Source organism: Leuresthes tenuis, unplaced genomic scaffold (genome assembly GCF_036924035.1).
Source record: "Leuresthes tenuis unplaced genomic scaffold, fLeuTen1.0.hap1 SCAF_21, whole genome shotgun sequence".
In the NCBI taxonomy this organism is placed as follows: Eukaryota; Metazoa; Chordata; class Actinopteri; order Atheriniformes; family Atherinopsidae; genus Leuresthes; species Leuresthes tenuis.
In genome coordinates, this window is record NW_027325375.1 from 27,876,922 (window position 1) to 27,903,737 (window position 26,816).

The 26,816-nt window shown below is 40.2% G+C and overlaps 1 protein-coding gene across 3 annotated transcripts in view; it reads right to left on the reverse strand.

The window, feature by feature from the left end:
* Window positions 1–26,816, reverse strand: part of LOC140280172 (glutamate receptor 3-like) — a 73,859-nt gene that overhangs the window by 31,656 nt on the left and 15,387 nt on the right. For all 3 annotated transcript variants that reach the window (XM_072375460.1, XM_072375461.1, XM_072375462.1), the window contains exon 4: window positions 9,686–9,873. In XM_072375460.1, the coding sequence (XP_072231561.1) occupies window positions 9,686–9,873 (188 nt within the window). The remainder of the gene's footprint in view (window positions 1–9,685; window positions 9,874–26,816) is intronic.

Below are 26,816 nucleotides of genomic sequence, written 5' to 3' on the forward strand. Positions count from 1 at the left end.
TGACTGGCCACAACTCTCGTTTATCACACACTGAGGCAAAAACACTTTACACTTCTGTATGGGCATCTAATCTGGACAAAAACAGAGAAAAAAATGTTTTTAAAGATTTACCAATCTTGTGTGGACACAGTCTAAAAGGGACTGTTCTTGTGCTGATAACAGATTAAAACATCATTAAGCTTCTGGAGAATAATCAGTTGTAGAACATTTCTTCCTCACTGCAGTAGGCTTGAAGACAAGCTCACAAACACAAAACAAAAACGAGACACGGGAATGTTAAACTGAATGCAAAGCAGTTCATATGAATCCTACTTTAGAAAGCTACACTTTAATGGTAAATGCTACAAGTTTCTACAGCTGTATTTAAACAATAAAGCTGGGTTGAAAAGCAGTTGAATTTGATGCATCTTGCCTCCATCAATGAATGCTGACTCTGCTCTATATCCTTTCATAAACATTTGATTGTGTCCCTTTTTTTTGGCTTTTAATCCAAGAGTTTCTTTTCAAAAAACCCTTTACAAATGACGTTTCAACTTGTATAAAAAAGAAAATCTCCCGACAGCTGCATTGGTAGCTGAGTTGGCAGCAACCCCAGAGACATACAGCTATTCTACAGTTGATAAATCTATCTGAAGGCTCTCGGTTTCTTCACCTTGGTAGATCAAAAAAACCCATTGTGGGATGTGGCGCCTCCTCAGTCACAGCAATACTTATCTGTTTCAATCTTTGGCTGTGGATATAAAAACTGGGATGAGGGGTTGACACATATTCATAATACCTGCCAATAAAACTTCTATTTCCTGCATTTGATAAATCTAAATAAAATGGTAATGAGGCTCATAAAGAGAATTGTGAATTCAGCTTATTGGAAAAACAAAACATTTGTCTATCTAATCATTTATTTGATTAAACACATGTACGATCACAATGGGAAACACATTTTCAAGAATTTCAGACTGATATGATCATTTCTAAATTATCAAGTGGAATTATTCCAAACTATACATTGAATAATTACACTTGCACTTGCAAAAATATAACTAATTTAGCAGTTTTTTACTTGGTATTCTCAAAATCTCTCCTACTGTTTGCACAGAAATTCAAATTCAATCCTTATTTCTTATCGAGAATCTCCTCTGTTGGCAGTGCTGTAAAACTATCTGTGCATAACAAATATTTTTAGGATCCTGATGCTCCACTTTCACAGTCCCCTGAGATAATCGCTTTTTGTGACTGTGTGAAACCACCAGGAACCTGGGCGAGGTCAGGCACTACCGTCACTGAGCGAGCGGCACGTTTAATGTCACAGGACTCATGTGACTGCCTCTCTGTTTAAATCCATTTCTTTAGAAACAGTCTCATCAAACAGTGTACGGAAAACAAAACCTGAGGGCTGAAAAGAAAAGAGAACCTGAAGTACCGACTGATCTGACTGGCTTCTAAATTTTTAATGCTTTCAATGGGCTATGCCCTCAAAGCTGTTCCCTACAGTTAATGTTCTCATCTGGCAACATTTCGACCGGGACGGCTCAATCATAACATTCATCTCCCAATATTTAGTTTCACCGTTGGCCTAAAGTTGCCTTGTTCTGACAGAGAAAACAATAGATGCGTATAAGTGTGAAGTTGTGACCCTTAGGGCTCAAGAAAAAGAACTTTACAGAAGGAATGCTGTGAATAACTGAATTTTGTCAAATATGAACTATTCCTTTAACTTTTAGCTCTCACCCACAACTGTTGTCCAGTGTTTTAAACATTCTTGTATACCAGCAGGATGCCTCCACACAAATATGAACTGATTTTTAAACTCTGTAGTCAAAAATAAAACCCAGTGCTTCATCTTCCAACTCCCACCAGTGCGTTACAATCGAATGAATCATAGCTACAGTATCAGACGAATCGTGTACAACAGCTCAAGTTGCATGTATTCGCCTCCTTGTTTAGAATATGGTCAGAAATGTTGGTCCATCGCACTGCTCTGTGAGAGGAGACAAAGTGTGAGAATTTGTTATGGGTTATCTCTATTTGTCCAGGGCTCCTCCTGCCCGTCTGTCTGGATGAGTTGATCTGAGCTGGGCCAAGCTGCAGGACCATCAGCCTAAACATTCCCGGGGGAACTGACTCTAATTAAGCAGGCTGGAGCCTCAGTCCTGTGCAGAGCTGGATGTCTGCCCAAGTGCCTTGAAGAAGATTTGACTCCCTCTACACTGATGAAGGCTTCACTTTGTTGCACTGATTTGTCAAATTCCTTCCTCCGTACTGGAACATGAATCCTGAAGTGGATAACTGTCCTTTAACACCAGTCAACTAATTATTGTTATCCTACTCAAAAATGGGAAAAATGAGGGATTTAACTGTCAAAGAAGCTGGTTACTGAAGGAAGAACATGGCTGTATATCAGAGAAACATTGCTCAAAATGCCTCTATGACGGCTGAATCTTTCAACAGGCAGTGGTTGTGTCACATAATGAAATGTGTGCCTTAGAGCTGCAGATTGCTCTATTTGTTGTAGCCACTAGCTTCACACATCTAAACTTCACACAGTTTTCTTACTGAGCGCTTGTTTCAGCAACATAAAAAGCTTATAAAATTGTAATGTTCTCACTAGTTATGCACCTGCTAACTCTCCCACTTGCATGCTTTTGATGTTGTTTTTTTAACTCAGACTTCTCAAGGGTCTCCTTTGGTTGCCTGCATGACAAACAAGCCAATAAAACTTTCCTCTCCCAGTAATGATGTTAGGATGGAATAAATATTAATGTTCTGAGCTGCATGTTGATTAAAGTTATTTGCTTGACACATCACTGCCACTTTTGATGAGCTGCACATATGCTATCTACTTTCAGAGAGTCGGATATTCATTTAAGCTCAGTTTTTCATTTAGTTTCCTTCTTTTTTTATTTCTCAGGAGTCATGCTCTTTCTTTTACAACATGGCTGCATGGACTGAATTGGGTCATTTCAGTCTCTTCTGAAGAAAAATTAGTTGATCCCCGTTTTTGAAATGCTGCAGAGAGATCAGCTGAAGCTCAGTGTGTCTGTTTCTGCAAACTTTACACAGGTTTATGGTTGAGTCATCAAACTGGTTATCCCTGCAAATGTCTGGACACAGCAGCAGCGGTACCAGATACACGCACGGCGCTCCGTCTTTACAGTATTTTTACTTTATAAACTTCATGGCGGTTTCATATCGGAAAGACAAGACCTTTGCCCGCTGATTCCACGTCTTATCTTTGTCATATACTGAGCGGTCTGAATGCTCATTTATTTTGAAAAACACACCATAGTTCAAAGGGACAAGGGAAGCAAGCGCAACAGTAAGCTGCTAACTGAACAAACAGGCGGATGACAACCTCCACAATAGTCCCAACCTGCAACCTCACCGACGGTGAGACAGGCTCTAACTCACACATGTAGGAGGATAGTGACAAGAAGGGCTGTCTGTCTGTGGGGAAGTTGTCTGTCAACTACAGGAGATAAAGACAGCACTCTTATCGCTGCCAGTGAGTATCTAATTAGACACAAGTATTTGAGAAAAGATTTCTTTTGACAACTCTATTATAAAGTCAAAGTGAAGAAAAAAGAGATGAAGGCCCAAGTACACATACAAAGCCTTGAAAAATAACTATTCACCCTTCTTTCATGTTTTGTTAACTTAGAACCTGGAATTAAAATAGATTTTTTTGGGAAGGGGTTTGTTTCATCACTTTTAAAGAGGAAATTCTTCTAATTCTTAAACAAGTAATGAAACAATAACCCTGGAATCTTGAGCATGCATTAGTTTTGCAGCAGTAACAGCTGCAGGTTTCTTGGGGTTTGTCACATATAACATGAAACTTTTTCTCATTCAACCACCATGATGCAGCCACCATGATGCTGCCACCTCCATGATGCTGCCACCAACATGATGCAGCCACCACCATGATGCAGCCACCGCCATGATGCAGCCACCATGATGCTGCCACCTCCATGATGCTGCCACCACCATGATGCAGCCACCTCCATGATGCTGCCACCACCATGATGCAGTCACCTCCATGATGCTTCCACCAACATGATGCAGCCACCGCCATGATGCAGCCACCATGATGCTGCCCCCTCCATGATGCAGCCGCCACCATGATGCAGCCACCGCCACGATGCTGCCACCACCACGATGCTGCCACCACCATGATGCTGCCACCTCCATGATGCAGCCACCAACATGATGCAGCCACCAACATGATGCAGCCACCGCCATGATGCAGCCACCGCCATGATGCTGCCACCTCCATGATGCTGCCACCACCATGATGCTGCCACCACCATGATGCTGCCACCACCATGATGCTGCCACCTCCATGATGCAGCCACCACCATGATGCTGCCACCACCATGATGCTGCCACCTCCATGATGCAGCCACCAACATGATGCAGCCACCAACATGATGCAGCCACCGCCATGATGCAGCCAGCACCATGATGCAGCCGCCACCATGATGCAGCCACCACCATGATGCTGCCACCACCACGATGCTGCCACCTCCATGATGCTGCCAGCACCATGATGCAGCCGCCACCATGATGCAGCCACCTCCATGATGCAGCCACCACCATGATGCTGCCACCTCCATGATGCAGCCAGCACCATGATGCTGCCACCTCCATGATGCTGCCACCACCATGATGCAGCCACCACCATGATGCAGCCACCTCCATGATGCAGCCGCCACCATGATGCAGCCACCACCATGATGCAGCCACCACCATGATGCAGCCACCACCATGATGCAGCCACCACCATGATGCAGCCACCACCATGATGCAGCCACCACCATGATGCAGCCACCTCCATGATGCAGCCGCCACCATGATGCAGCCACCACCATGATGCAGCCACCACCATGATGCAGCCACCACCATGATGCAGCCACCTCCATGATGCAGCCACCACCATGATGCAGCCGCCTCCATGATGCAGCCACCTCCATGATGCAGCCACCGCCATGATGCAGCCGCCACCATGATGCAGCCGCCACCATGATGCAGCCACCGCCACGATGCTGCCACCACCATGATGCAGCCACCGCCATGATGCAGCCACCTCCATGATGCAGCCACCTCCATGATGCAGCCACCTCCATGATGCAGCCACCGCCATGATGCAGCCGCCACCATGATGCAGCCGCCACCATGATGCAGCCAGCACCATGATGCAGCCACCACCACGATGCTGCCACCACCATGATGCAGCCACCGCCATGATGCAGCCACCGCCATGATGCAGCCACCGCCATGATGCAGCCACCGCCATGCTTTGCAATGGACATTCTGTCCTCAGGTTAATGGGAGGTGTTGGACACACACGTAGTGTTTTCCTTGATCACCAAGACATAAAGATCTAGTCACAGCTGTGTGTTTTCTTCAACATATTTAGATAGTCTTCTATCTTATTTTTGTTTCCTATTTTCTTTCAGAAATGTTTTGTTTTTTACAGCTTAAATGGGTCTCATGGAGATAAACTTGTTCCTCATTTTACCTCTTTCCCTTTTGTCTGGTATAATGAGTTTTGATGAGCTGCCCTTTCTTAGCAGGTTTATTGTGGTGGTATTTTCTTTCTGTTGTCTGATAATGACTATTTAGAGTTTCTGATATATATATATATATATATATATATATATTTTTAAAATATATCTGTACCTCTCCAAAGCTTTATCCCTGAGATGTTTAGAGAGCTCCTTCATCTTCATTGTGCTGGTTGCCCACTCTGGAGCTTTCACTGCAGGTGTACATAAACTATGATCATATGAATATTTTTTAAGGGACTGTCAGTGTCTTGCTGAAGCAGTGTAAAAGTATACATTACACAGTAGTAACTAGTAGTAACTTATCTGTTTTATAACTATCATCATTTTCCTTGATGTTTACTGTTTTGTCAGATATTCAGGAACAACTGTCAAGTCCATTGTCGAGCATTGTGAGTCGTCCACTCCCCTTTTAGGATGATTAATCTCACTTTATGGATTTGGTGAAGTATATTTGTATTAGATATACTTCACCAGCAAAAGGTGGTTATGCTCATCACCAAGTAACTCCCTGCAGTCTGTACAAATGTGCAAAAGCCAATATAAGTGGCCAAAAACAGCACCAGTTAGGTTTGAAATGTTCCAGTAAATTTTTTCCACACTTACTGTCAAAACTGTCCTCGCTGTTGCCAGAAGCTGGGATCGCAGTTTCGTTACCATCTGTCATTTGTTCACCGGTTTGTACAGACGTGTGCATTTTTAGTCATGCAAGCAGTGTGCATCATCAGTGTTTTTTTTTAGAAAGTTTCTTCTCTCACTTTTAGGGTCTATTTGGAAACACCAATTCCCCTAATATGTATGTGTATGGATGGTGGGGGAGAACATGCAAACTCCAACCATGATATCTGGTTCATAGACTTAGGATTCCCAGCAGAGGTAACCTGAAAACTGACCATCTTCTAACATTAGCAGGTCAGACACTGAGCTATTGAGATGAATGCCATTAAAACCAAAACCCAACAAAGCAACTTCACAAAAAAAAATTAAATACTTCCATCCATGTGATCTCATCCACATCCAGCATCTCATTTCCCTATCCTGCTCTCTGGGTGTGGAATTCCAGCGCACCTCTGGGTGCTCAGCACTACTCTCATTTCTCTCCACAGCACTAGACTGGGAGACTCACACCACATGGCTCAGTTCCCACAAGCTCTCTGCCTCTCCACTGTGCCAGAGGTGATGGATCCTCTCTGGAAGAAATAACAAATCCACTGTGCTTCTATTATTGATGAGAAGCCTTAAAGGTGTTATCACGCCGTCTTTACTTTACTGAAGGGATGAGCAAACTGATACTTTTAAAAGTGGTAAGAGAGCCAACAGAAGAGCAAAAAATCCCACAGCACATTTATCAGCAAATAAAACCTGTAGCTACTGAGAGTACCCTGCTGACGAAAATAATTAGCACAAACTCAGTGACAGTTGTTTCCATATCCAGTACATTCATTAATAAATCTCTCAGTAGATATAACAGCCTGGCTGTGTGTATCGAAAGGAATCGAATGATCGCCGTCTCACTAATTGAAAACGTCCAGAATGGTGGCTTCCTGATGCCTGAGTGATCTCAGTTGTGTTTGCTCACTCCTGCCTTCATGAGAGATCTTCCCTCAGGCTAGGAGGGTAGGCTATTTATAGTAGGCTCATTGTTGTTGCTGTTATGGGACAGTGTGTCCTACTTACACGGGAGCTGATATTACATTAAACCAAGTGTTGATGTCACAGCTCGTATAAGGAGTCATTCTCAAGAGATGTGAATGTGACTTGCCACTCTTGAGCATCTGGAGGGACACTTGTCCGACACTAATCTGCCAGAGAAAAGAGGCTATGATTGAATCTGACAGAAAGTGACCATCGTTATCTGATTGGACAACTCGATTCTTACAAAGAGGCAGTTTTAGAACATTTAAAGAAACTCCCTGTGTGCATGTGAAGCACAGAGAAAAGTAAACCTCTCTTAAACTAATGAAAATATACAGTGCCGTTACAAACATATTCCCTTTGTGTCAGTGAAAATGGAGACCGACCCCCACTGAAGGTCAGAGTAAAATAATACGTCCTTCAATAATAAACATCATTATGTAGAGGGCAGCAGCGTTCATACACAGATATCTCAACAAAGAACAGAAGGTTAAAACACGCCCTGGATTAATGGTTCAAATGAGCACACAAATACATACACAAGCAGTGAACTTATGGGCCTAACATTACTCCGGGGTTTGGCCTCTGGTGCAGTTTATATCTATCAGTAGTCCTGGTGACGCATCCACAACTTGACTGCAGTTTATTTGAGCCAAACTGAATCACTGCACATAATCAGGAAAGGAACACAACTGTCTAGTTAAGGTCTCACAGTTTGTGCTGAATGTCAATGAAAACCAAGCCATGGGGTTTAAAAACTAAGCAAAGGCACAGATCTCAGGAACGATACAGGAACATTTCTGCAACATTTAAAGAGATGGAAGCACAGCGGTCTCTATCATTCTAAACTGGAGTAAATCTGGAAATCCTAACAGACTTAGCTGCCCATCCAAATTGAATGCTTAACAACAATAAAGGACCTTTTTCAGACAGGTAACCAACAAGTCAAGAGCACCAATGAATTATAGCCAGAGATCCTTTGGGGAGATGGTACTTAAGAAACAACCATTGGTGCGGCTCTCCACCAGTCAGGCTTTATTGTATTGTCACATATGAATGTGCCTTTACCAAAAGGAACCTGAACCACTGCCAGTCAACAAGAAGCTAAATTCTCTGGTTTGATTAAGCAAAGTCGGAGCAATCTGGCAACGATTTCCAGCTGTGCATGAGAACGAAACCAGGGACTGGACATCACCTTATTAATGTAATCCCTACAGTGAAACATGGATGGATGTTCTACTGTGAAAGGGGCTGGAAGACTAGTGAGGAATAGGATAAAAATAGAGATGGATGCAGAAAAATAAAGAGTAACTCTGAGTAAAACATTTTCCAGAGAACTCAGTATCTCAAGCTGGGGTGAAGATTTACATTTTGACGAGACAACAACCTGCAAAATATATGCAGGCTTCATGAAAAGTGTCTGAACCCAGTAGAGAATCTCTATAGAGTCCTGAATATGGCTGTGCATTGACGTTCTGCATCAAACCCACTTGAGCTTTAACAGTTTTGCCAAGAAGTGTGGGAGAAACCTCCAAAGGTACAAGCTGTGCCAACCTTCGAGAATCACTCCAGAGAGGACATTAGTCTGCCATCAGTTAGTGCTTTAACAACGTACAGACTTAAGTGTTTGAATATGTTCATAAAAGGTTTATCTGTGTCTTTCATTAAAAAAGTGTTTGGATTGAGAAGGAAAATTAATTCAAGAGGACTCTCAACAGTTTTAATGGACTGACAACTTTATGTCTGCACTATAATTTAAAAGCTCGGTTAAGTTTTGACAATCAAAACTATTCAGTTAAGATAGTTAATAGGCAGCCAGTGTCAGCGCTGCCTTTATTTTGAGATTAGGAGGGAAGACGGGGACAGGTTAGTGCAAAGACTATAAACGTACCATCTAAATAAAGACATATCTAAAAGAAGCAAATATAGGTCACAATTCAATTTAGCAGGTATGATAATTCTCAGGTAAGATACATTTTTGACATTAAAATAGTCTGTGTGCTGCAGCCACAGTGAGAAGCACAGACTGAACTGAGACTTGTGTGGGAAAACTGGAGCTGACGATCACCTAGGAAACACGAATGAGCAGGCTGTTTAATTCCTCCATGTGAATTAAGCCCAGGTGACCTCAAACAGCATGCAAACACACACACAGACACGCACTTACACAATAACAAAACAACAAATAAGCTTTAATTGAGTAAACCCACATCTTCCTTGTTTTAACACGATTTCTAAATGAGAATGTTGAAATCTGAGGCAATCATGAGGAACTCTGGGAGCTTAGGGTAACAACAAAGAAGGAATATAAAGTGGCAAGCAGAGAAAGCCAGGAAAATGTCTTATTTTCTTTTTCAACCAACGGAAAATGCAGAATCAGGAGGCTGGAGGGAAGGCATAAAATTAACGCCGATAATCATGGAGAGTTTTCTCTCCAATGTGGTCCTAAAAGCAGGCTGAACTGTTAGTGTGGGTTGGCTAAATACCTGCTCCAGGATCAAGTTGATCCTATCCACCTCACAGTCGATGAGAAAGCGTTTCTCCTGACGGCGGTCCATCTCCTCAATGATGCGTCTGTACTCTGTAGGGTCCACAATGTTCCCCACCGAGCGAGCTGTTACCTGCCAGTTATTGGCTACAGCTGACTCCATTATGGCCTGCAGGATTGCAAAACCTGAGGGAAGAGAGGAGGAAGAGCTCCATCACACAAATGTCTTTGAAGATTTCAGGGCACGCAAGCAGGGACACGTGATAAGAATCCAAAGCGATGACAAAAATAAATAAATAAATGGTAAGAAACATATTTAATGACATTATTACCAACAAGTTTGAATGATAGAATACTCTTGTAAGCACACGTAATAGCAAAATAATTTGAGACAGAAAATGTATTCAGGCAGAATACAGTGTTATGTGGTTTCAATATAAAACAGTGAACACAGTTTAAATAAAGGAGGGTTTACATAACAAACGTGACATGATGCCGTTTGAAAACAATGCTTGAAACCTCCCCTTACTTACAGTATTTCGTGTGAATCTTAGAGATATTACCTTTCAGTAAGACTTTTATGTAACACATTTTGTATACATTACCTCTGCCAGGTGCCAGATTAATGACTCCAGTTCAGAGATAATATTAGAGACTCTTTCGTGTCTGATAGAGGACTTGCAAAAATAGCGCTAAGAGTTGCCAAACTACACAATAATAATACAGGCCTGCACTAAAGCTAAAGCAGTGAAGTGGACTGCTAAAGAAGCATTTTAAAAAGAAAAGCACAACTGGTGTTACTTAACATTGTGTTTACTTTGCAGAAGTCATTGCACCATGTGATGGATCAGTATATGAGGCATATGAAAGGAAGAAGCTGAGCTAACAGCAACCTGGCTGAGCAGTGGCACTGAAATTCCCGTGAAGGCAGTGGGTGGGGGGGGTTGGGCCTCTGTCAAAGGTTTACTAAGAAGGTTACGGATTTACATTGTCAGCGGTCATGACAGGTAGTCTCTAAATCAGCTGAAAACAGTCACTAAAAGCTAATTGAAGACTATTTCTAGTTTTAAGTTGCACATGTTAATTTCTATTGTTTTATTTTCCTGGCTGCCAGGAACACAATCATTATGAAAATAGTGTCTGGCTGATTGAGGTAAAGTGAGAGAAAATGGGACATTGCCACAGGCATGAAGCCATGTTTTTAAAGTGATCAGTTCCACATCAAATGTCAGTTTGTGTCTGTATTATAACAGCAAGCCTAACTCTGGCTTCACATATGAGTTAAAATCCCTGCCTCCAAACACAAGCATCGTTCTATGTATATTGTGTATTTTTAGCTGTAAGCGAAAATGATAAACATTCAAAAGATTAATCAAAATCTCACACGATGGAAAAAAGACAACATATATCAGACATTTTCATTAGTTAAAGGATAGTGCGCAGAACATGTCAGGGTGTGGTGAAACGCATGGTGACAGGTGCTCACTACGAGCTGTATTGGGTCATAACTAATAGCAGTGAAAAGGCTGTTTAGCGCAGAGCCAACATGCTATAAATAAGACGCATCAAATGCTGTGTTACCACTTGCTTTCAGAGAAGGGATAACACTGCTGATTGCTTAGAATAATAGATATCATTTTAGGTGCTGAAGAAGCAGAGTAAAAAACTGTTTATGTAAATAGTCATCAGCCACAGAGCTTCTCTGTGGGAAGCAGCCATTACACAAGCTAAATAAAAACTGGCTGTCACTCTGTATCACCACCTTCCAGCAGCTCAACACAAACTGCAAAACAGGACTGCTTTACAATTATGACAGTTTAAAGTGTTACTGTACATGCTGTGTGTTTTCCAAGGTAATATAGAAATGCACAGATGTCAGTGTTCATTAATATCTAAAACCGTTTGGATGGTTTGAACAGTTCCCCGTGCATTATTTGTAAAGGCATGAGTTTGTAGCACTGTGAAAACCTGTTCAAATTTAGGCTGTTGAGCATGAATCTTTACCATCAAACATCAACTTGTTTTGGTCGGTGTTACTTTAACATTTTACCTTCACAGTTCAGAAATAGGAAGAACAGAGTTTAAAACTCGAAGTTTGTTTTCACGTTTAGCATTTCTCTATGAAATGATCTGAGTTTAAGGCCTGCATTCATGCCAGCATGTTTGGAAGCTAATCGCGTTTAAGAACATAAGCTATCTTTTATTATTTGAGGTACCTGTGTCCTTCAATTATATAGAAACTGTGATGGAAACACTGATCAATGTGATTTCAATTATTTATGACACTTTCATGAGCAATTGATCCAGAATTACAATTTTTTAATACCCGTGCAGGTATTTAATTCACCTGTGATTCTGCATTTCTGATCTGACTGATGAGCTTTTGTCTCTCATTGCTCTCACAGCAAATGGCTCAACCATTCACTGGTAACTCTTAGAGACATGTGAGTTGACATGTTCCCAGCAGAGCTACTAAGTATTCAGAGCACAGCGACTTAGCTGACATGTCCGCCCTCCCTTCCCCTGCTGGTGACCTTCACAGTGAAGTGCTCAGCAGACAGCACTCAAATCAGGTATGGCCTTTAAAGACAAGTGCTTCTCACTGTGTGCCACCACATAAGCTACTCAGGGGGCTACAGAGCTAAAAGAGACCTTCATTTAGCAGTCTTAATACTTAGAGAGGTTAAGCAATTCAAATGGGCTGCCATGTGACGTCTGGGCGTATTGTGGAGGAGTCTGATGATTGATAAGAAGCTGGCGAGCTGACCTCGGTCAAGGCTCAATATTGCTGAGATGTGATTCTTTAGCAGCTAAGAAATATAAAAAACAACATCTTGTACCAGTGGTGCAAGGGGAATGCAAGCTGAGTGTCAGCTCTCCTCCCAGCAGTCTGACACGTGGCACTGAAAATCATAAGCTGGGATATGCATGGCGTTTTGAAATGTGTTAATAGCTGCTTAAGAAACAGGATTTGGGTGGGATTTATACTAACAAGTGTCAGTTTTCGTTCTTTTTCTCACAGGTAACTAAGCTGGATAATTTGGGTTTATAATTTATATTCGATAGCTGATGTTAAGTATGATTACAGTTACAGATGTGTAGAAAAAAGATCAGTTCAAAAGCCCTGAACTGAAGGAATTAACTGAAAATAGCATTCAGGGTACTCTGACATGAAATCTGAATGTCAGAGGACACATCGGTCTCTTGGTGCGTATCAACGCTGAATATTATGTGCCGACAAATGACACAGAGTTTTGGTTGACTTTGTAAACAGATGGTACATTCAACAACAGCCAGCAGGCAGGACAATCATCAAGGGCATTTTACAGAGTCAATTATTCAGCACAGGCCTGAAGAATTATACATATTCAAAATCAAAAGCATATTGTCACAATGATATATATATATATATATATATATTGCAGAAAATAACACATCTTTCACACAGAGCAATGTTTTACAAAACAACCTTGATGCTGGGGAGAATATGGATCACTTAAGTGTTGTGTAGTGGTGCTAAAGCTTAGTTTCAGGCGTGCCAGTAATTACCAAAATACTCTCCAACTCTGCTGGGCTTTTAGCTTCTATTAGATCACTTGCATATGTAATGGGAATTTGAGCCTTTTTGAGCAGGCAGCAATTTGCATTAAACAATAGTGTCAACAAGTATATTAGAAAGTGAAGAAAGTCACACATGATAATAATTCAAATTCTGCCCTCTTAGTAGCAGGTGGAAACCAAAAAAAGAGAAATAAATAATAGTCACAGGGGTGATGTACTGTATATGAAAAGAGTGTTTGCTTGTCTCGAATCTTTTATGAGGTGGGAGCTCTTTGGTATCCCATCAGAGAGAAGTGAGGTCTCTAAACAGAAGCACTAAAAAGCACTAAAAAGTTAAGTTAAGTCTTTATTTCATTACCATGTTATTATTCCTAGATGTGCGTCTCCGGCTTACAAACAATGATGGATGAGCGTGCATTCAGGGGGCAAAACTAGGGCTGCATGGGTTATGAAAACAGTAATAAAGATAATAATTTGACTGATAGCAAATTCCGGTTGTTGCTGTCATTATTTCCCCTTGTGCCCAACAGAATTAAATGTAGATAAATGGCAAAGTCAATGCAACACAACCAAGACACACCAGATAAGTATCAGCCGCCATCACTGGCTGATGTTATCCCTTTTACTGATATGCCAGCTGCGGTCAACAAGCTGAATATCGGCCCATACTGATATTGTGTGTAGTGATAAGATTGTAATAAATGCATTTGACAAATTAACATCTTTATTGCTTGTAAATTCTTATTGACTACTTGAATAAAGTATTTTTCTATTTCTATTTCTATTTCTACTCAAAACACTATTTATTCGTTCAGACTTACGGAAAGTGTTAGCTGACAATACTCCTGAATAATCTTACCTGGTTTTTGAGTGTGTTTCTGTTCTCTTTATTTGACAACATAAGCAGCCTGTTGGTAACATCAGTTTCACTGAGTTCAATATGACTAAAAGCATTCACCTGGAGGCTACTTTACAATCTGTCACATATACAGAGACACATACTATAAAACACACAATGGACAGCTAGCTTAATACGGGACAGTGGCTGATACTGATTACAGTGATATCTTAGCTTCTCCACATGGACACAAATCCTGAGACACATATGATATTCTCTGTGCTGACTCACAGAATCCCAGTCTGCCGTTTTACTGGTCTGGATCCACAATCTTCTTCTCTATATACTGAATAATTTACATTCATCTATTGCAGTCATCATCACAGTTTTTTTTGCTTGAATATAGGCCCCTGTGCCTTTGTCTGGCTCAATAGCACACCAGCTTCAGCTAATTTGTATTCTACCCTGAAGAAGAAAACAAGTTGCTACGCATGGGCATTTTTCAATGGTGCACCAAAGACTTCACAGCATAAACATAATTATATCCTCATTATTAAGTCGCTTTGGATAACAGCATCTGCTAAATGCATAAACATAAACATAAGAAAGACATTCTAACATCAGGAGTGTCTTGGTTGTGAGAACTTTTTATCTTCATGAACCAAACTATTTTTGCTGGATGTACATGTGCCAAAGAACGCAGCTTCTTTTGATGATTTTGCTTTATGTCTGAAGGATGAGCATCTGAGCCACGTATCAAGCAACCACGCCCTGATACATTAGCCAGTTTAGTGTCAGGTTGTTTTGAAGATCTGTACGCAATGGCCTCCAATAATGCTATTTCAAAGTTGCTATAATCATCACTGCTATTCCATAAGAGTAATCACTAGTTGGTTGATGATAGAAAATTATCACCTGATATGCTGATACAGAACATATTAGAATCTTTCTGCTTATTATTTTTTTTCAGATGCAACTTTTTAATTTGTTTCACTCCCACTGCTCTGATCGGTGTACATTTTAACTCCAGTAGGCAGCTATTCTAAGTGGAAAAAGCTCTGATGATGAAGCCATTGAAAACTACCTTCCCAACAGCACAAACTCAAACTAGCTGAAAACACCAGCTATAGCAGGTTTAAGTGAAAATCTGTAAATGCTGAAAATCAAGCTGTGCCAAGATGACACGTAAACATGGCATCTTGGCATCAGCAAGGCATCTCACTGGCTTGAGTAAGCAGAGAAACAGGATGCCATTTATTTTCAAACTTCCAAGAAGACCAGCAGTCTCCAAAATTACATATTATATGTACATATATATACATATATACTGTATATATATATATATATATATATATATATATATACTGTATATATAGGAAAGGACTCTGCCTTCTGAGTTTAAACCGGAAAAACAGGTTAAACCTCTAGAAAAATTAATTGACAAAATTATTGGAAAATACATTACATTTCCTCATCTTATACATCAACAATTAAGGCAACATTCAAAACAACCCATTTATATCTTTTTCAGCATTTGTATTACATCTTAATTTAATCACAGTCATTATCCAATCAAAGCTGAGAACACACACACTCACTTCCTATAAAAGAGCTGCTGTTGAGGCTTTTAAAACAGCAGCACAAGATGGCCTCCTCAAGGAACACACTCTGAAAGACGAGGTATTACAAAAAATAATCAAGCACATTCTCCTTTCAGAAAGAGGATAATCCACACCTTGAATTGACGTAAAAAGAGAAAAACAAACTGAATGTGTAAGTGTTCGTGATATCCACCTTTTACACAAAGGTTAAAGGTAGTTAAAGAAGAAGCAAGTGCTTCCTAACACAAGCACATCACTTGCATAAGTCATATACACATAGCCAGAAAGCAACACACTGAGTATTTGCAGGCAACAAACGAAAGGGAAGAAAGAAAAGCCTCCAGTGTTTACTGCAACATATGTTTTCTCAGAAGTTCTCATCCTGCACCAGAACTTGAATGGACAGTTTGCTCTTTTATCAGCTCACAACTGAAATCAGCTTTTACAGGCTGCTTCTCAAACAGAAGGAAAAAAGGACAATGCTTCTCCTGAAGAGATTAGTTGTGACATGAACCAGGCCCACAACATGGGGACGATGGTTGAAATGTTTTGATGTCATGCAAATTAGCATGCCATTTGCTGTGGAAGAGCCAATCCCAATCAGGCCGGGCAGCAAACGACAGTCTAATGTGTTACACAAGGTGGCCGGACGCTTGTTCACAAACATATGCTTTAGAACTGGCTACAGATGTCAGATCCTTTTAAATCATCAAGTGCATCACTGATCTCAAGTTCCATCTTGTGTTTATTCTCAAGCTTTTAAACACAGAAACTGTTGAACACATTACGCTTTGAAATTGTCCCCTAAATGCAGCCAAAGAAACGAGTAAGGATGACAGCAATTGTTTGGATGGGAAGCACAAAGCCAAGTTGGCCAGTAAGTATGATTCTCTTTAGTATATGAGCATCGCAGCTCACATAGCAGTGCTCAGGAGAGCAGTATGTATTCTTATGATAAGGTGTTATTTGCAGCTTAGAGGCCTGGCTTTACAGAGCATGAAGAACTATGAAGAAATATTTTTGCAGCTCTCTTGTTGTCATTTATAGTGCTTTAAATAAAGGATTTTCTTGTTAGTGGAAAATAACTGTGTATTACCGGACAAGTCTCTTTAAATTGTGCCAAATGAGCATCTGTAGAGTCCTAGATTTAAAAAAAAAACCTGAGGGAAAAATATTTGATCAAATCTGTATACCAGGAGATTTACATCATCTGTGACCAACTGCACGGAAGAAAGAGACTGACTGAAGCTCCGCTGGCACCAGGCCATGTGTTTCTTCCTCAGAGTCTAGGGCAGCGGCTGAGCGTGGTGTGCCGTCTCAAATGTGACTCAGTTGTCCCTCCCCCTCCCTGGAGAAGGTGACCTCTTTAAAATTCTCTTGCAGGCATCTGAATTGCGACGTTGTCATGGGATGCCCAAAGCTGAGCGTGACACCAATGGGAACTCAGACAAAGCCAGTGAAGCAACTTCAGAGAAATCTCCTTATATGTGTTTCCACTAAGAATGCTGCTTTCACTAGGCAATAACCCACAGAGGCAGTGAAACAGAAAGGACCTGAGCTGCCAAATGACAGTAAAAGGACACATTTGAGTACAATTAGCCTAACAGCACCCACTCCTAATGCCATCCAATGTAGATAACAGCTCCCTGTTCCAAATTAGATGAATTGCAAAGAGCCCTGCACCCCCACACCACCCACCCCCGCCAAATCTCTGATCAGAGCTAATCAAACAGATTATTTCTTACCTAATGACAGCTGCAAAGTTGCTGACAGAATGTTGAGAATTTCTTATCCTGTTTCCTTTCATCTCTTGTCCAAGTTTAAATCAGGTCACAACATAATACATTAATCTTTGTTGCACTTAAAGATGCTATATGAGCTATTCAAAGCTATAGACGTAAAAATTTAAAGACAGAGTGAAAGACTACCACACACACACATACACAGTGTTGATAGCTATATTTGAACCACATAAATGGATGGCTCTTGCCCATCAGTGAATGCTGAACTAACTGCCTGTTCTTGTTTCTCCCATCCTATAAAAAAGCACACCCTCTCATCTCTTAAGCAAATAAAAATGGCGTTTTCTCTTGGGCAAACAGGGAAGCGCACATCACATCAATCTCTTTCATAATGCAAAGAGACTACTGTTGTAATGGCCTTGCGTTATCCTGAAAGCAAGTGGCCTGAAATAGATGAACAGCATTTGAGCAACGAAGAATCAAGCACCGAGGCATAAACAGAGCAGCACCTAATAAAGCAGACTGGCTCTCCGTTAGTCACCTGGCCTCGTATTTGGCCATGCAAAGTGCTGAGGGTTGTGCAGACTGGATATGACAACCTGGATCTGACAGGGGAAAAAAACAAATCGAATCGGGCTCTAAATTTGATAAGTGAAAAAAATGTGGTGCATCTGACAGCACGTCTGACAGCTGCTTGGCCCTCTGTGCCGTTTGCTCTTCTTTTTTTGAGAAAAGCACAAAGGCTTTGCTGACTCCTCTGTTCCTTCCCTCTCTCTACATCTCCATAATGTGCGACTTTTCTTTTGTCAGTGAGCAGCTGAGGCAACAATGTTAAGATGCAGAAAGGAAAAATATCTTTACTGTCATTAGATGACTCCCAAAGGTCAGCCCATGCAGCCAGAGCGTACTGTAAGTGTAGGATGCAAGAATCTCACATAATCTTCGAGGTATTGATTTCTCTTCTGATTTTATGTGGCAGCATTATGAGTCAAGAAGCAGAGGTGAAAATAAACAATTCCTGTTTATAACTGTTAGTCACAGAAATGACAAATGCAGCTTCAGGTTGCCTATTGACAAGATTCCAAAATGTCTGCTCAAATTCAGTGAGAGCTCCCTAAAACAGCCGAGCCTCTTCCATAAAAAGAAAACCAAACTGCTCACAAATACATGGTAACTGATCTGCACTCACGTTACCTTTTAACCTTGACTACATTCCACCGAGCACTTCAACAGTGTATTTCTCACTGATGCCATACACACACACTCATACCATTGGCTATAATGCTATGCAAAGTGCCAATATAGCACCTAGAGCAACCTGGAGTTAAGTGTCATTTCAGGTTTCTAGATTTGTTGGAATATACCAAGTTTTAAGAAAAAATATAGAATATTTTATGCTTTAAACTACATCTTCATATTTCTCATTAAAGACATCTTAACAAGATACACACAACTAAATAAATGGAGAAGTTAATCTATCCTGATGTGTGTCTCAGGGTATTTCATCTGCTGGCTCGCAATCCCACTGCAATGATTTAAAGGAGCACAACAGAGTCATCATTAACTTCCCTAATAAGACAAGTCAAAATGTCTGCTGGGTAATCATAAGTCACTCAAAAACGGCATGATGTTTTGTAAGATTAGATTTGTAGGCAAGAGGGATGCACTTTGACGTCGGCACATCATCTGTGTTAGCGCACAAAGGATTTCATTCCAGCATTCTGGGAACACTAACATATATACATTTGAAAAGCCCTGTGTTTCAAGTTTGGGTCTGCCAGTGGGCCATCTTGACAAGAATAGGCAAATTACCACGTTAAGTCCACTATAGGAGAGAACTAATGTGCTGTAGTTCTATAGTACAATCGGACGATATCATTAAAAATCCAGCATTCTTCCAACAAGATCAAACATTTACATATTGACTTAAAGGATTTGTTCACATTTGATGCTATAATGTATCTTGGATGAGCCAATTACAAGTGGACAGTGCTAAATACAGGTGTGAACACGCTCAGGATGGACGGAGGACTCATTCAGATCTCTGAAATTCAGAGATGGCACAGGACATTTTTATCACCTTTGCTTAGGAATGGAAACAGAATCCATCTTGGGGACACATTCTGGGACCATTTACTGTCCTGATACAACTCCAAAAAAGCAGTGGTATTACCACTGAAATGTTTTCTCGCTCTTGAGGTTTCTTGAAAAAATTAATTCTGTAAAAGGCAGTGCAAGAATTTGGCACATCTCCCAGTTCTTTTTTTTTGTGTAACAAATTGTGTAAATTGTGTAAATTGTGTAACAAAAATCTGTGAGAATATAGCAAAGAAATTATATTTGGGCTAAAAGTTTGACCCAGTTGGATTGTTGAGACCCTTGTCAATGTAAGAAAGACCTTTTTGTGAGGAAAATATTGTCCAATAGTAATATCACCACAAGAATCACATGTGAAACCATTTATACCTTTGAACACAGTGAAGTGGAGCAGAAACTGCTAACGGCCTGTTGGTGAGTCGACAGAATTTCAAGAGTTAAAAGCTATAGTGTGTGTCTTTATCAGCAGAGGTAAGCTGACACCAAACTCTGTACAATCACAGATCATTTGTTTCGTTCTCCAATATTTGTCTCATATCAGACAGTAACTGAGCTTATTTCACAGAAGAGTTTCTAAATATCACCTCAATAAATGCCACTAAATTCTGAAACGTGATAAAACAATAATGATGTATGCTAGCTTAGGTCCCTATATTTGTGATTTTACAGAGAACTCAACAGACATACTGATGTTATGTGTGTTGCTCAGTAGATATCTGGTACATATTTAGTTGCATACAGGCCATGTTACTGAGATCCGAACACACACACCTATAGTCCATTTGTGATCAGATCACCCAGGACTCATGGCATCAAATCTGTCCTAAAACAGAGTACAACACACTAAAACTGACGCATACGAGAAGAAGCTGCTGAACCCACATACAGTGCTGTGGGCAGTAGGAGCTGTCCAAAGTCCTGAAACAGATATAAGCATTAAGAAATTAAGAGACAGCCTTGTTACACTGGCATAGTGACTAATCTTATATCTTCACGTCTGCTACACTGATGCAGGAATGACTTCTTTTCATGTTTCTTGGCAGAGATGTTGTAAATTTTATAGCTAACTATTAACAATTGTAATGAGAACCAACCATTATAACTTCCACTTTTTTAGGCAAAGAACAAATATTCCACCTTTTCATGGCTACTGTACCTACAGAAGTGTGTTATAATCCATTCCCTGCAATGCAAGCCTGTCAGCCACTCTGTTAACAAGATGTTGTCCATACATGTTCATGTGAAAACAACAATGGTGCCAAGAAAAGGCTGCAGTGAAACTTGCTGCTTTGAAATATAACAGCAACAGATTGAATAAATCATCTTCAGAAACAGGTGAATCGCAGAAGAGGTTCTCAATTATTAATTTATATAACATGAATTTGTGGCTATGATAGGCTCAATGCGGCACTACAGAGCAGAAAGTCAGCAGCATGTTTCTATTTTTTTTGGTTTGTTTGTTTCAGGCTGCAATGCCTCTGCATGCGTGGATGTCCATCGATCAATTGGTGCCATTTTGGTTGTCTGGCGGTGTGCATGGACAGCTTTTTAACAGAGGAGGTTTGGTTTGAGCAGAAATACTCTGAGACAGCCAACGCCTCAGCTGTATCTTCTCAGTGAATGCACAACTCCCTTTGAGGTTTTCACCAATGAGGTCACCGCACAAAACACATACACGTGCGTCATCCAAACTGCTTTAGCAAACACACTCCATTTGCAGTAAATCTAAAGGCAATCTGATTCTCAGGGATAATCTAGAATTTATTCAGCATGAATCAAAACATTCTCAAAAGTATATCACAAAATATAAGTAAGCGTTGTTCAGTTTTGGAAATGTATCAAATCTGACACAGACCTGCCTAACCTTGAGGATTCTTTTTCAAAAAGTCCAAGCCTTGTGTACTTCTCATCTGCATATCTTTGTTTTTAAGGAATCCTTTGAAAGCTGCCTGGCAGAAAAACACCTTTCAGTTACCACTAGGCTATTCTGTTGCATGTGCATCCCAGTTACACTCTTCTTTTCTCTTTGTATGTTCGCTATGAGGCCTAATAGAGTCCTTGAACAGAGCAACATAACAGCCCTTTTGAAGTAGAGAAGCCTGATTGATGAATCCCTGCCTCATTTCCAATCTTGGTGCCTGTGAGGAAAACTGTGTTTACACCCAGGGGTGAGTGAATGGGGGAGTCAGAGCCTACTGATACGTGTCTATCTTGAAGGGAAGTTGCGGTAAGATATTCACAGAGTGGTACAGCTCCTTAATGCAGTTCCCCATCTCTCTCCCTTTTTTGTTAATGAGCCGGTGTGCCTGACTGCTGAGAGCGGTTCCTTACCGGTGCACAATTAATCAGATGTTTCCTTGCAGAGACTAAACTAAAAGACACTCAGCAGCAGGGCAGTGTGATTACACATCAAATGCAAATCCTCCACCAACCCCACTGTCCCAATTTGTCACTGCTGCAGGAGATTGCAAGGAAATCTGCCGTTAATGCTGTTAAATGGTGCTCTTTCATTTTGTTGGCAGCAACCAATCAATTTTTCGTTATGTAGAGTTAATCAACCAAGAGGACTACAGTCCAGTAGACAGTGAGCATCAGATTACGCACTAACATCCCTCACATGTCCATTTTCTCAAGTACTGTACTTGAATTCAGTTTTCAGCTTATGTTAAAAACTGTATTCCACTAAATATTTTACCCAACGACGACTCCACTTTTTTAACAGTTAAAATCAAAAAGTCACTACACAAGCATGTTTCATAAATATTTATCAATATTTTTTGAGTATTTTTACACTGCTGGTTAAGCATCTGAATACTTCTTCTGCCACTTTAGAACATTAAAATCTCAATGAAATAGCAAGCAGAATGCTATTTGATCACACAAAATGATATGCTTCCTGTTCACTCCTGTCATATGCTTGATAAGTAGGATAAGTCTTGAACTGAATTAGACTGTATGCTTAAAGCGCTTTGAGATGACTTTTGTTGTGCATTGGCACTAAATAAACAAACTGGACTGAATCTAATTAAAAACACAGTTTAGTCAGCTGAGGTCAACGTAGAGTGGATGAAGAAAAACTGCATTTCAATACAAATAAGTATCAACTAAAGCACATACTGCACCTCATATTAACTATCTTTCTATATCCTTCTGTAATGTTAACATCAGTATAATATTGGTAAAGATTATTCCTAAAAAACGTAGCTTAATGCATTTATTCAGTGACTTGATGTTCGGAGGGTTAAAACCATATAATGCATTTAAGAGGTGGACACAGCCATCAAGACATCACCCATTGGCTTTAGACCCGCTGTTCTGAAGCTGTGAGTTTGGCATTTAGCCACCCCCATCTTGGTGATTTTGGAGCCAGAGGTGAACATAGTTGGACAAGAAGGCGGGGCCTAAGAGTGACATTTAAAGTCTGATAAGATTAAACTATGTATGCTGGAGGCCCATCTAATTATGGATTTTTTTTTCATAAACCACCAGCACACTTTTCAAAAAGACTTAATCTAACTAATGACACTATAATGGCTTTGGGGGGATTTTCATGAAAGACGTTGATGCTTTTTGATACGGAGACTACTGGAGCTAGAGGTCTTTTAGAGTCAAATGCCTTGTGACTGACTTCAAAGCACTTCTTCACTGCAGCCACAAAAAAGATAGAATGGATCCATCCATCTATCCATCCATTTTAATATCTGCTTAATCCAAACAGGGCATGAATGGATGGAGCCTATCCCAGCTTCCATTAGGTAAGAGTGAGGGTACACCCTTGGGTTTTCAGTCCATCACAGGTCCACACAGAGAAAAGCAACCATGCACACTCACACTGATTCATTGAGTTGATTTAAAATCACCAGTTAACCTAACATGCATGTTTTTGAATGGTTGGAGAAAGCTGGAGTATACGGAGGGAAAAAATAATTACGACCATTCTATAAACTGTCAAAATGTTGACATCAAATGTTTAATCAGTGTATGCAACTTCCATTCCAAGAAAGAAAACAGTGAAAACTTTTTCTCATTGGCCAGCTGGTACCACCCAGATGTTCTTGGTTGAAGAGGTCATCTTTTTGCCAGCAGCCATTACTCTATTTAATGAGGACCTTTCACAGCCAGTACATCCAGGATAAATAGGCAATGTTGCACTGCAGCAGAACATACATTTAATGATCTGTATGTGTTACCTTATAAAGTCTCTTTGCAGTTTCTCCTTCCAAATCATTTCAATTCCTCAAATGAGCTGCGAGAAATGGTGAGATATGCTTGTGGAATACAGTCGAAGGAAAAGACTCCACTCGTAGTTTGATAATTATTGTGAATATATCTGTTACTTCAAACCATTTAGATCACTAGAATATTGCTGTCATACAAGGACATGTCCACCATATAAGTGGAACTGGACCTAATTGACACCATTTCAAATGTGAAAGTTTGATGTAAAATTTATAAACTCCATGCTTTGCTACAATAAGGAGTATCTCAGAGCTTTTCTTATCCATCACAGTCCAATTCCCATCATACAGATGCAGCTTTGATGAATAGTTATGCCTTTAGGCTTGAATTTAAAAAACATCTATTTTATGGTGTGTAATGAAAGGCAGTCACTTCCTCAAAATCTAGAGGAGATACACTCACATTTTAATAATATTTCATATTCCAATCTGACTTTCGGAGGCCTCTGCTGCTTGTCTTGTTATGAGACAGGCATTACACAGATCTTTGTAAATTGCCTCTGCAGCACATGACTGTCATCTTGTTCAGCCAACTGTCAACAGTCACATGAGCGTTTCTCAAGACTCCTTGTTAGTCCCCCTAAGGCCCTAAATAGAGCATTCTTCTTATAACGAAGATTAAAGTGACATTTGGATGAGTGGTGGCTGCACTGCTTCAGAGTCTTGAGTTGATGAAGCAGGATTGGCCAAAACAGAATGGCTAACGAGCGTCTCAACAAACACAAGCTGCGCTGCATGATGGAGTCTATCCCAAACTACCGTGTTTACACTGAGTCACACTGTGTAAAGGATTACAGATGGTGGCCTGACAATTTCCACACAGCAGGTGAAAGAGGCCACCAAAGAGAAGCAGAGGGCCACATTAGGCGGTACTTCTAAGAGGGCTGATTTAACCAAAGGAGAGGTTATAAACCTATAAATCAATTTGTCTCAGCCAGGCCAGACAACCAATTATCATCCTCTACAATCTGCCACAGAGAGACCAGATCAATAAAACTAAGTATCCCCCTCATCTGGGAACAATGGCAACCTCCAAAATGGGGTCAAGAAAGACACTGTACATATTATATACAACTGTGGAAGTGTTCCTGTTCAAGAAGCTGTTGCAGCACATTTGTGTATAAAAGTATTTTTGCAAATTATAAAAATAAAAAAACTAAAAGTGTGGCTGTGAGAATAATTAATAATAATAATGCACATTAGATTAGACATCTGAACTAAAGATGTAAGAAGGGAGGCCGAGAAAAGTGAAAAAGGAGTGTACTTGTCCTAGAAATGCTCTATGTCAGTTTAAAAATACTTTGAATGCACAGCTCTAAATAATTTGGCACATTTAAGAGCAGAGACAGCAACTAGAAAATGTCCCAGTATCAACACAATCATTAGAAATGTTCGACTTAAAAACATGTTCAGCACCACTTTGTACAACTTCAGTCGGATGTTGATATCATCTCTTATATGTCTGTGCAAAATTGGACTCGTTAAGACAAAAATGTTAATTAGTCTCATTCTCTGAATTTGTATGTTGTGCCTAATCTTGTTCACCATTTGAATTTATTTTAAAATCAGGTTTCCTTTTACTCATTAGTTAGCTTTTGTTATGATCTTCCTGTTTTGTTAGATTGGTCTTATTGGTCTTATTGCTATGTTTCTATTTAGTCTAACTTCCTGCCATATTTTGTAAGAGCTTGTTTCATTGTGATTCTATTCAGTTTCACTTCCTGTAATAATAATAATGGAGTTAAAGAAAATATGGTAGCAAAAACACGTAAGGTTTCAGGAAAAGAGGCTGATGCTAAGAGGCTGCAATGAGAATGCAGCCTCACTTATACTAAGCTGTGTAGCACTGAAACTCCAGACATTCAAAGAATATTCTACAAAAAGCACTTTAGATTCTTCATCTGATGAAATCTTATCATGGTATTTCACAAAGGTTATCTCATCTACACTGTACTAGAGATTATATAGAATATTTATAAAGGAAGGAACATTTTCGAAAAGTTGAATATATTGCTGTCACAGGCGGCTCCTTCTCCTGTTTCACATGAATTGCAGTTCATACAAATGGAAGAGGGTTATCTAGCGTCGCAACATATTGTGAGACAGAATTATGTCCTTTCTTTCATAATGGATAGTCAGGTGTTTCCTATCCTGAAGGAGCTCTTAAAGGATTTCATTTTGAGCAGCTCTTGTCATGGCTGCAGCTCAGACACTTCCAGGTCCTTTCTCCAAACAAAACAGACCATTCAACCACACCCCAGGTCTTAGTTTATGGATTGCTACACAACATCTTGCATTTTGCAAGTTCCCTCTGTATCTATTCCCCTTGTTGTCTTTTGTTCATTGTAAGAGTCTTGTTCACTCAATTCTGAATTCTTGCTTTTACTGTTAATTGAATTGCTTTCACAAGTGGTAATTTCATCTTTTTTGCCTTGTCTGAGTTTAACTTTTGCTATGTAAGAACTTTCGGTTACACTTGTGTTTGAAAGGCGCTATACAAATAAAATTAAATTGAGTAAAGTTGACTTCATGTGAAATCATTTCAGATGGGCAGCAACCACTCAGGAATTGGTTTTGGATTGAATGCTGCTGGAATACCAGAATCCCTGTCAACAGTAAAGAAAGTTTTACATCATCATGAACTGAGAGGCTGCCATCCAAGTAAGAAGCCTCTGCTCCAAAATCAATACATTCAAGCCTGACAGATGTTTGCTGCTGGGCCGTATGGTCATGCTGCCAGACTGTTTTGTTTTTTAACTTCAACAGGGTATTAAACCTTTGGAACAGCCTCCCCAAAGTCCTGACATCAACCCTGTCAGGGTTTTTAAACTGTGCTTAAAAGAACAACAACAATGAAGCTTAAGTCATCAGTCATCTTCAAACTCTGTGGAGGCCTATTACTGTCTCCTGTCTTCATCTGGGATCCCATTGCTCATGATTTCTCTGGTCTTTGGGGTAGCCAAAATGTTTTTATGCATTTTCTTTTTTCCCTCAAAATGATTTTGCCTTAATTGATCTCTACCAATGCAGCCAAAAATGAATGTGAAAAATC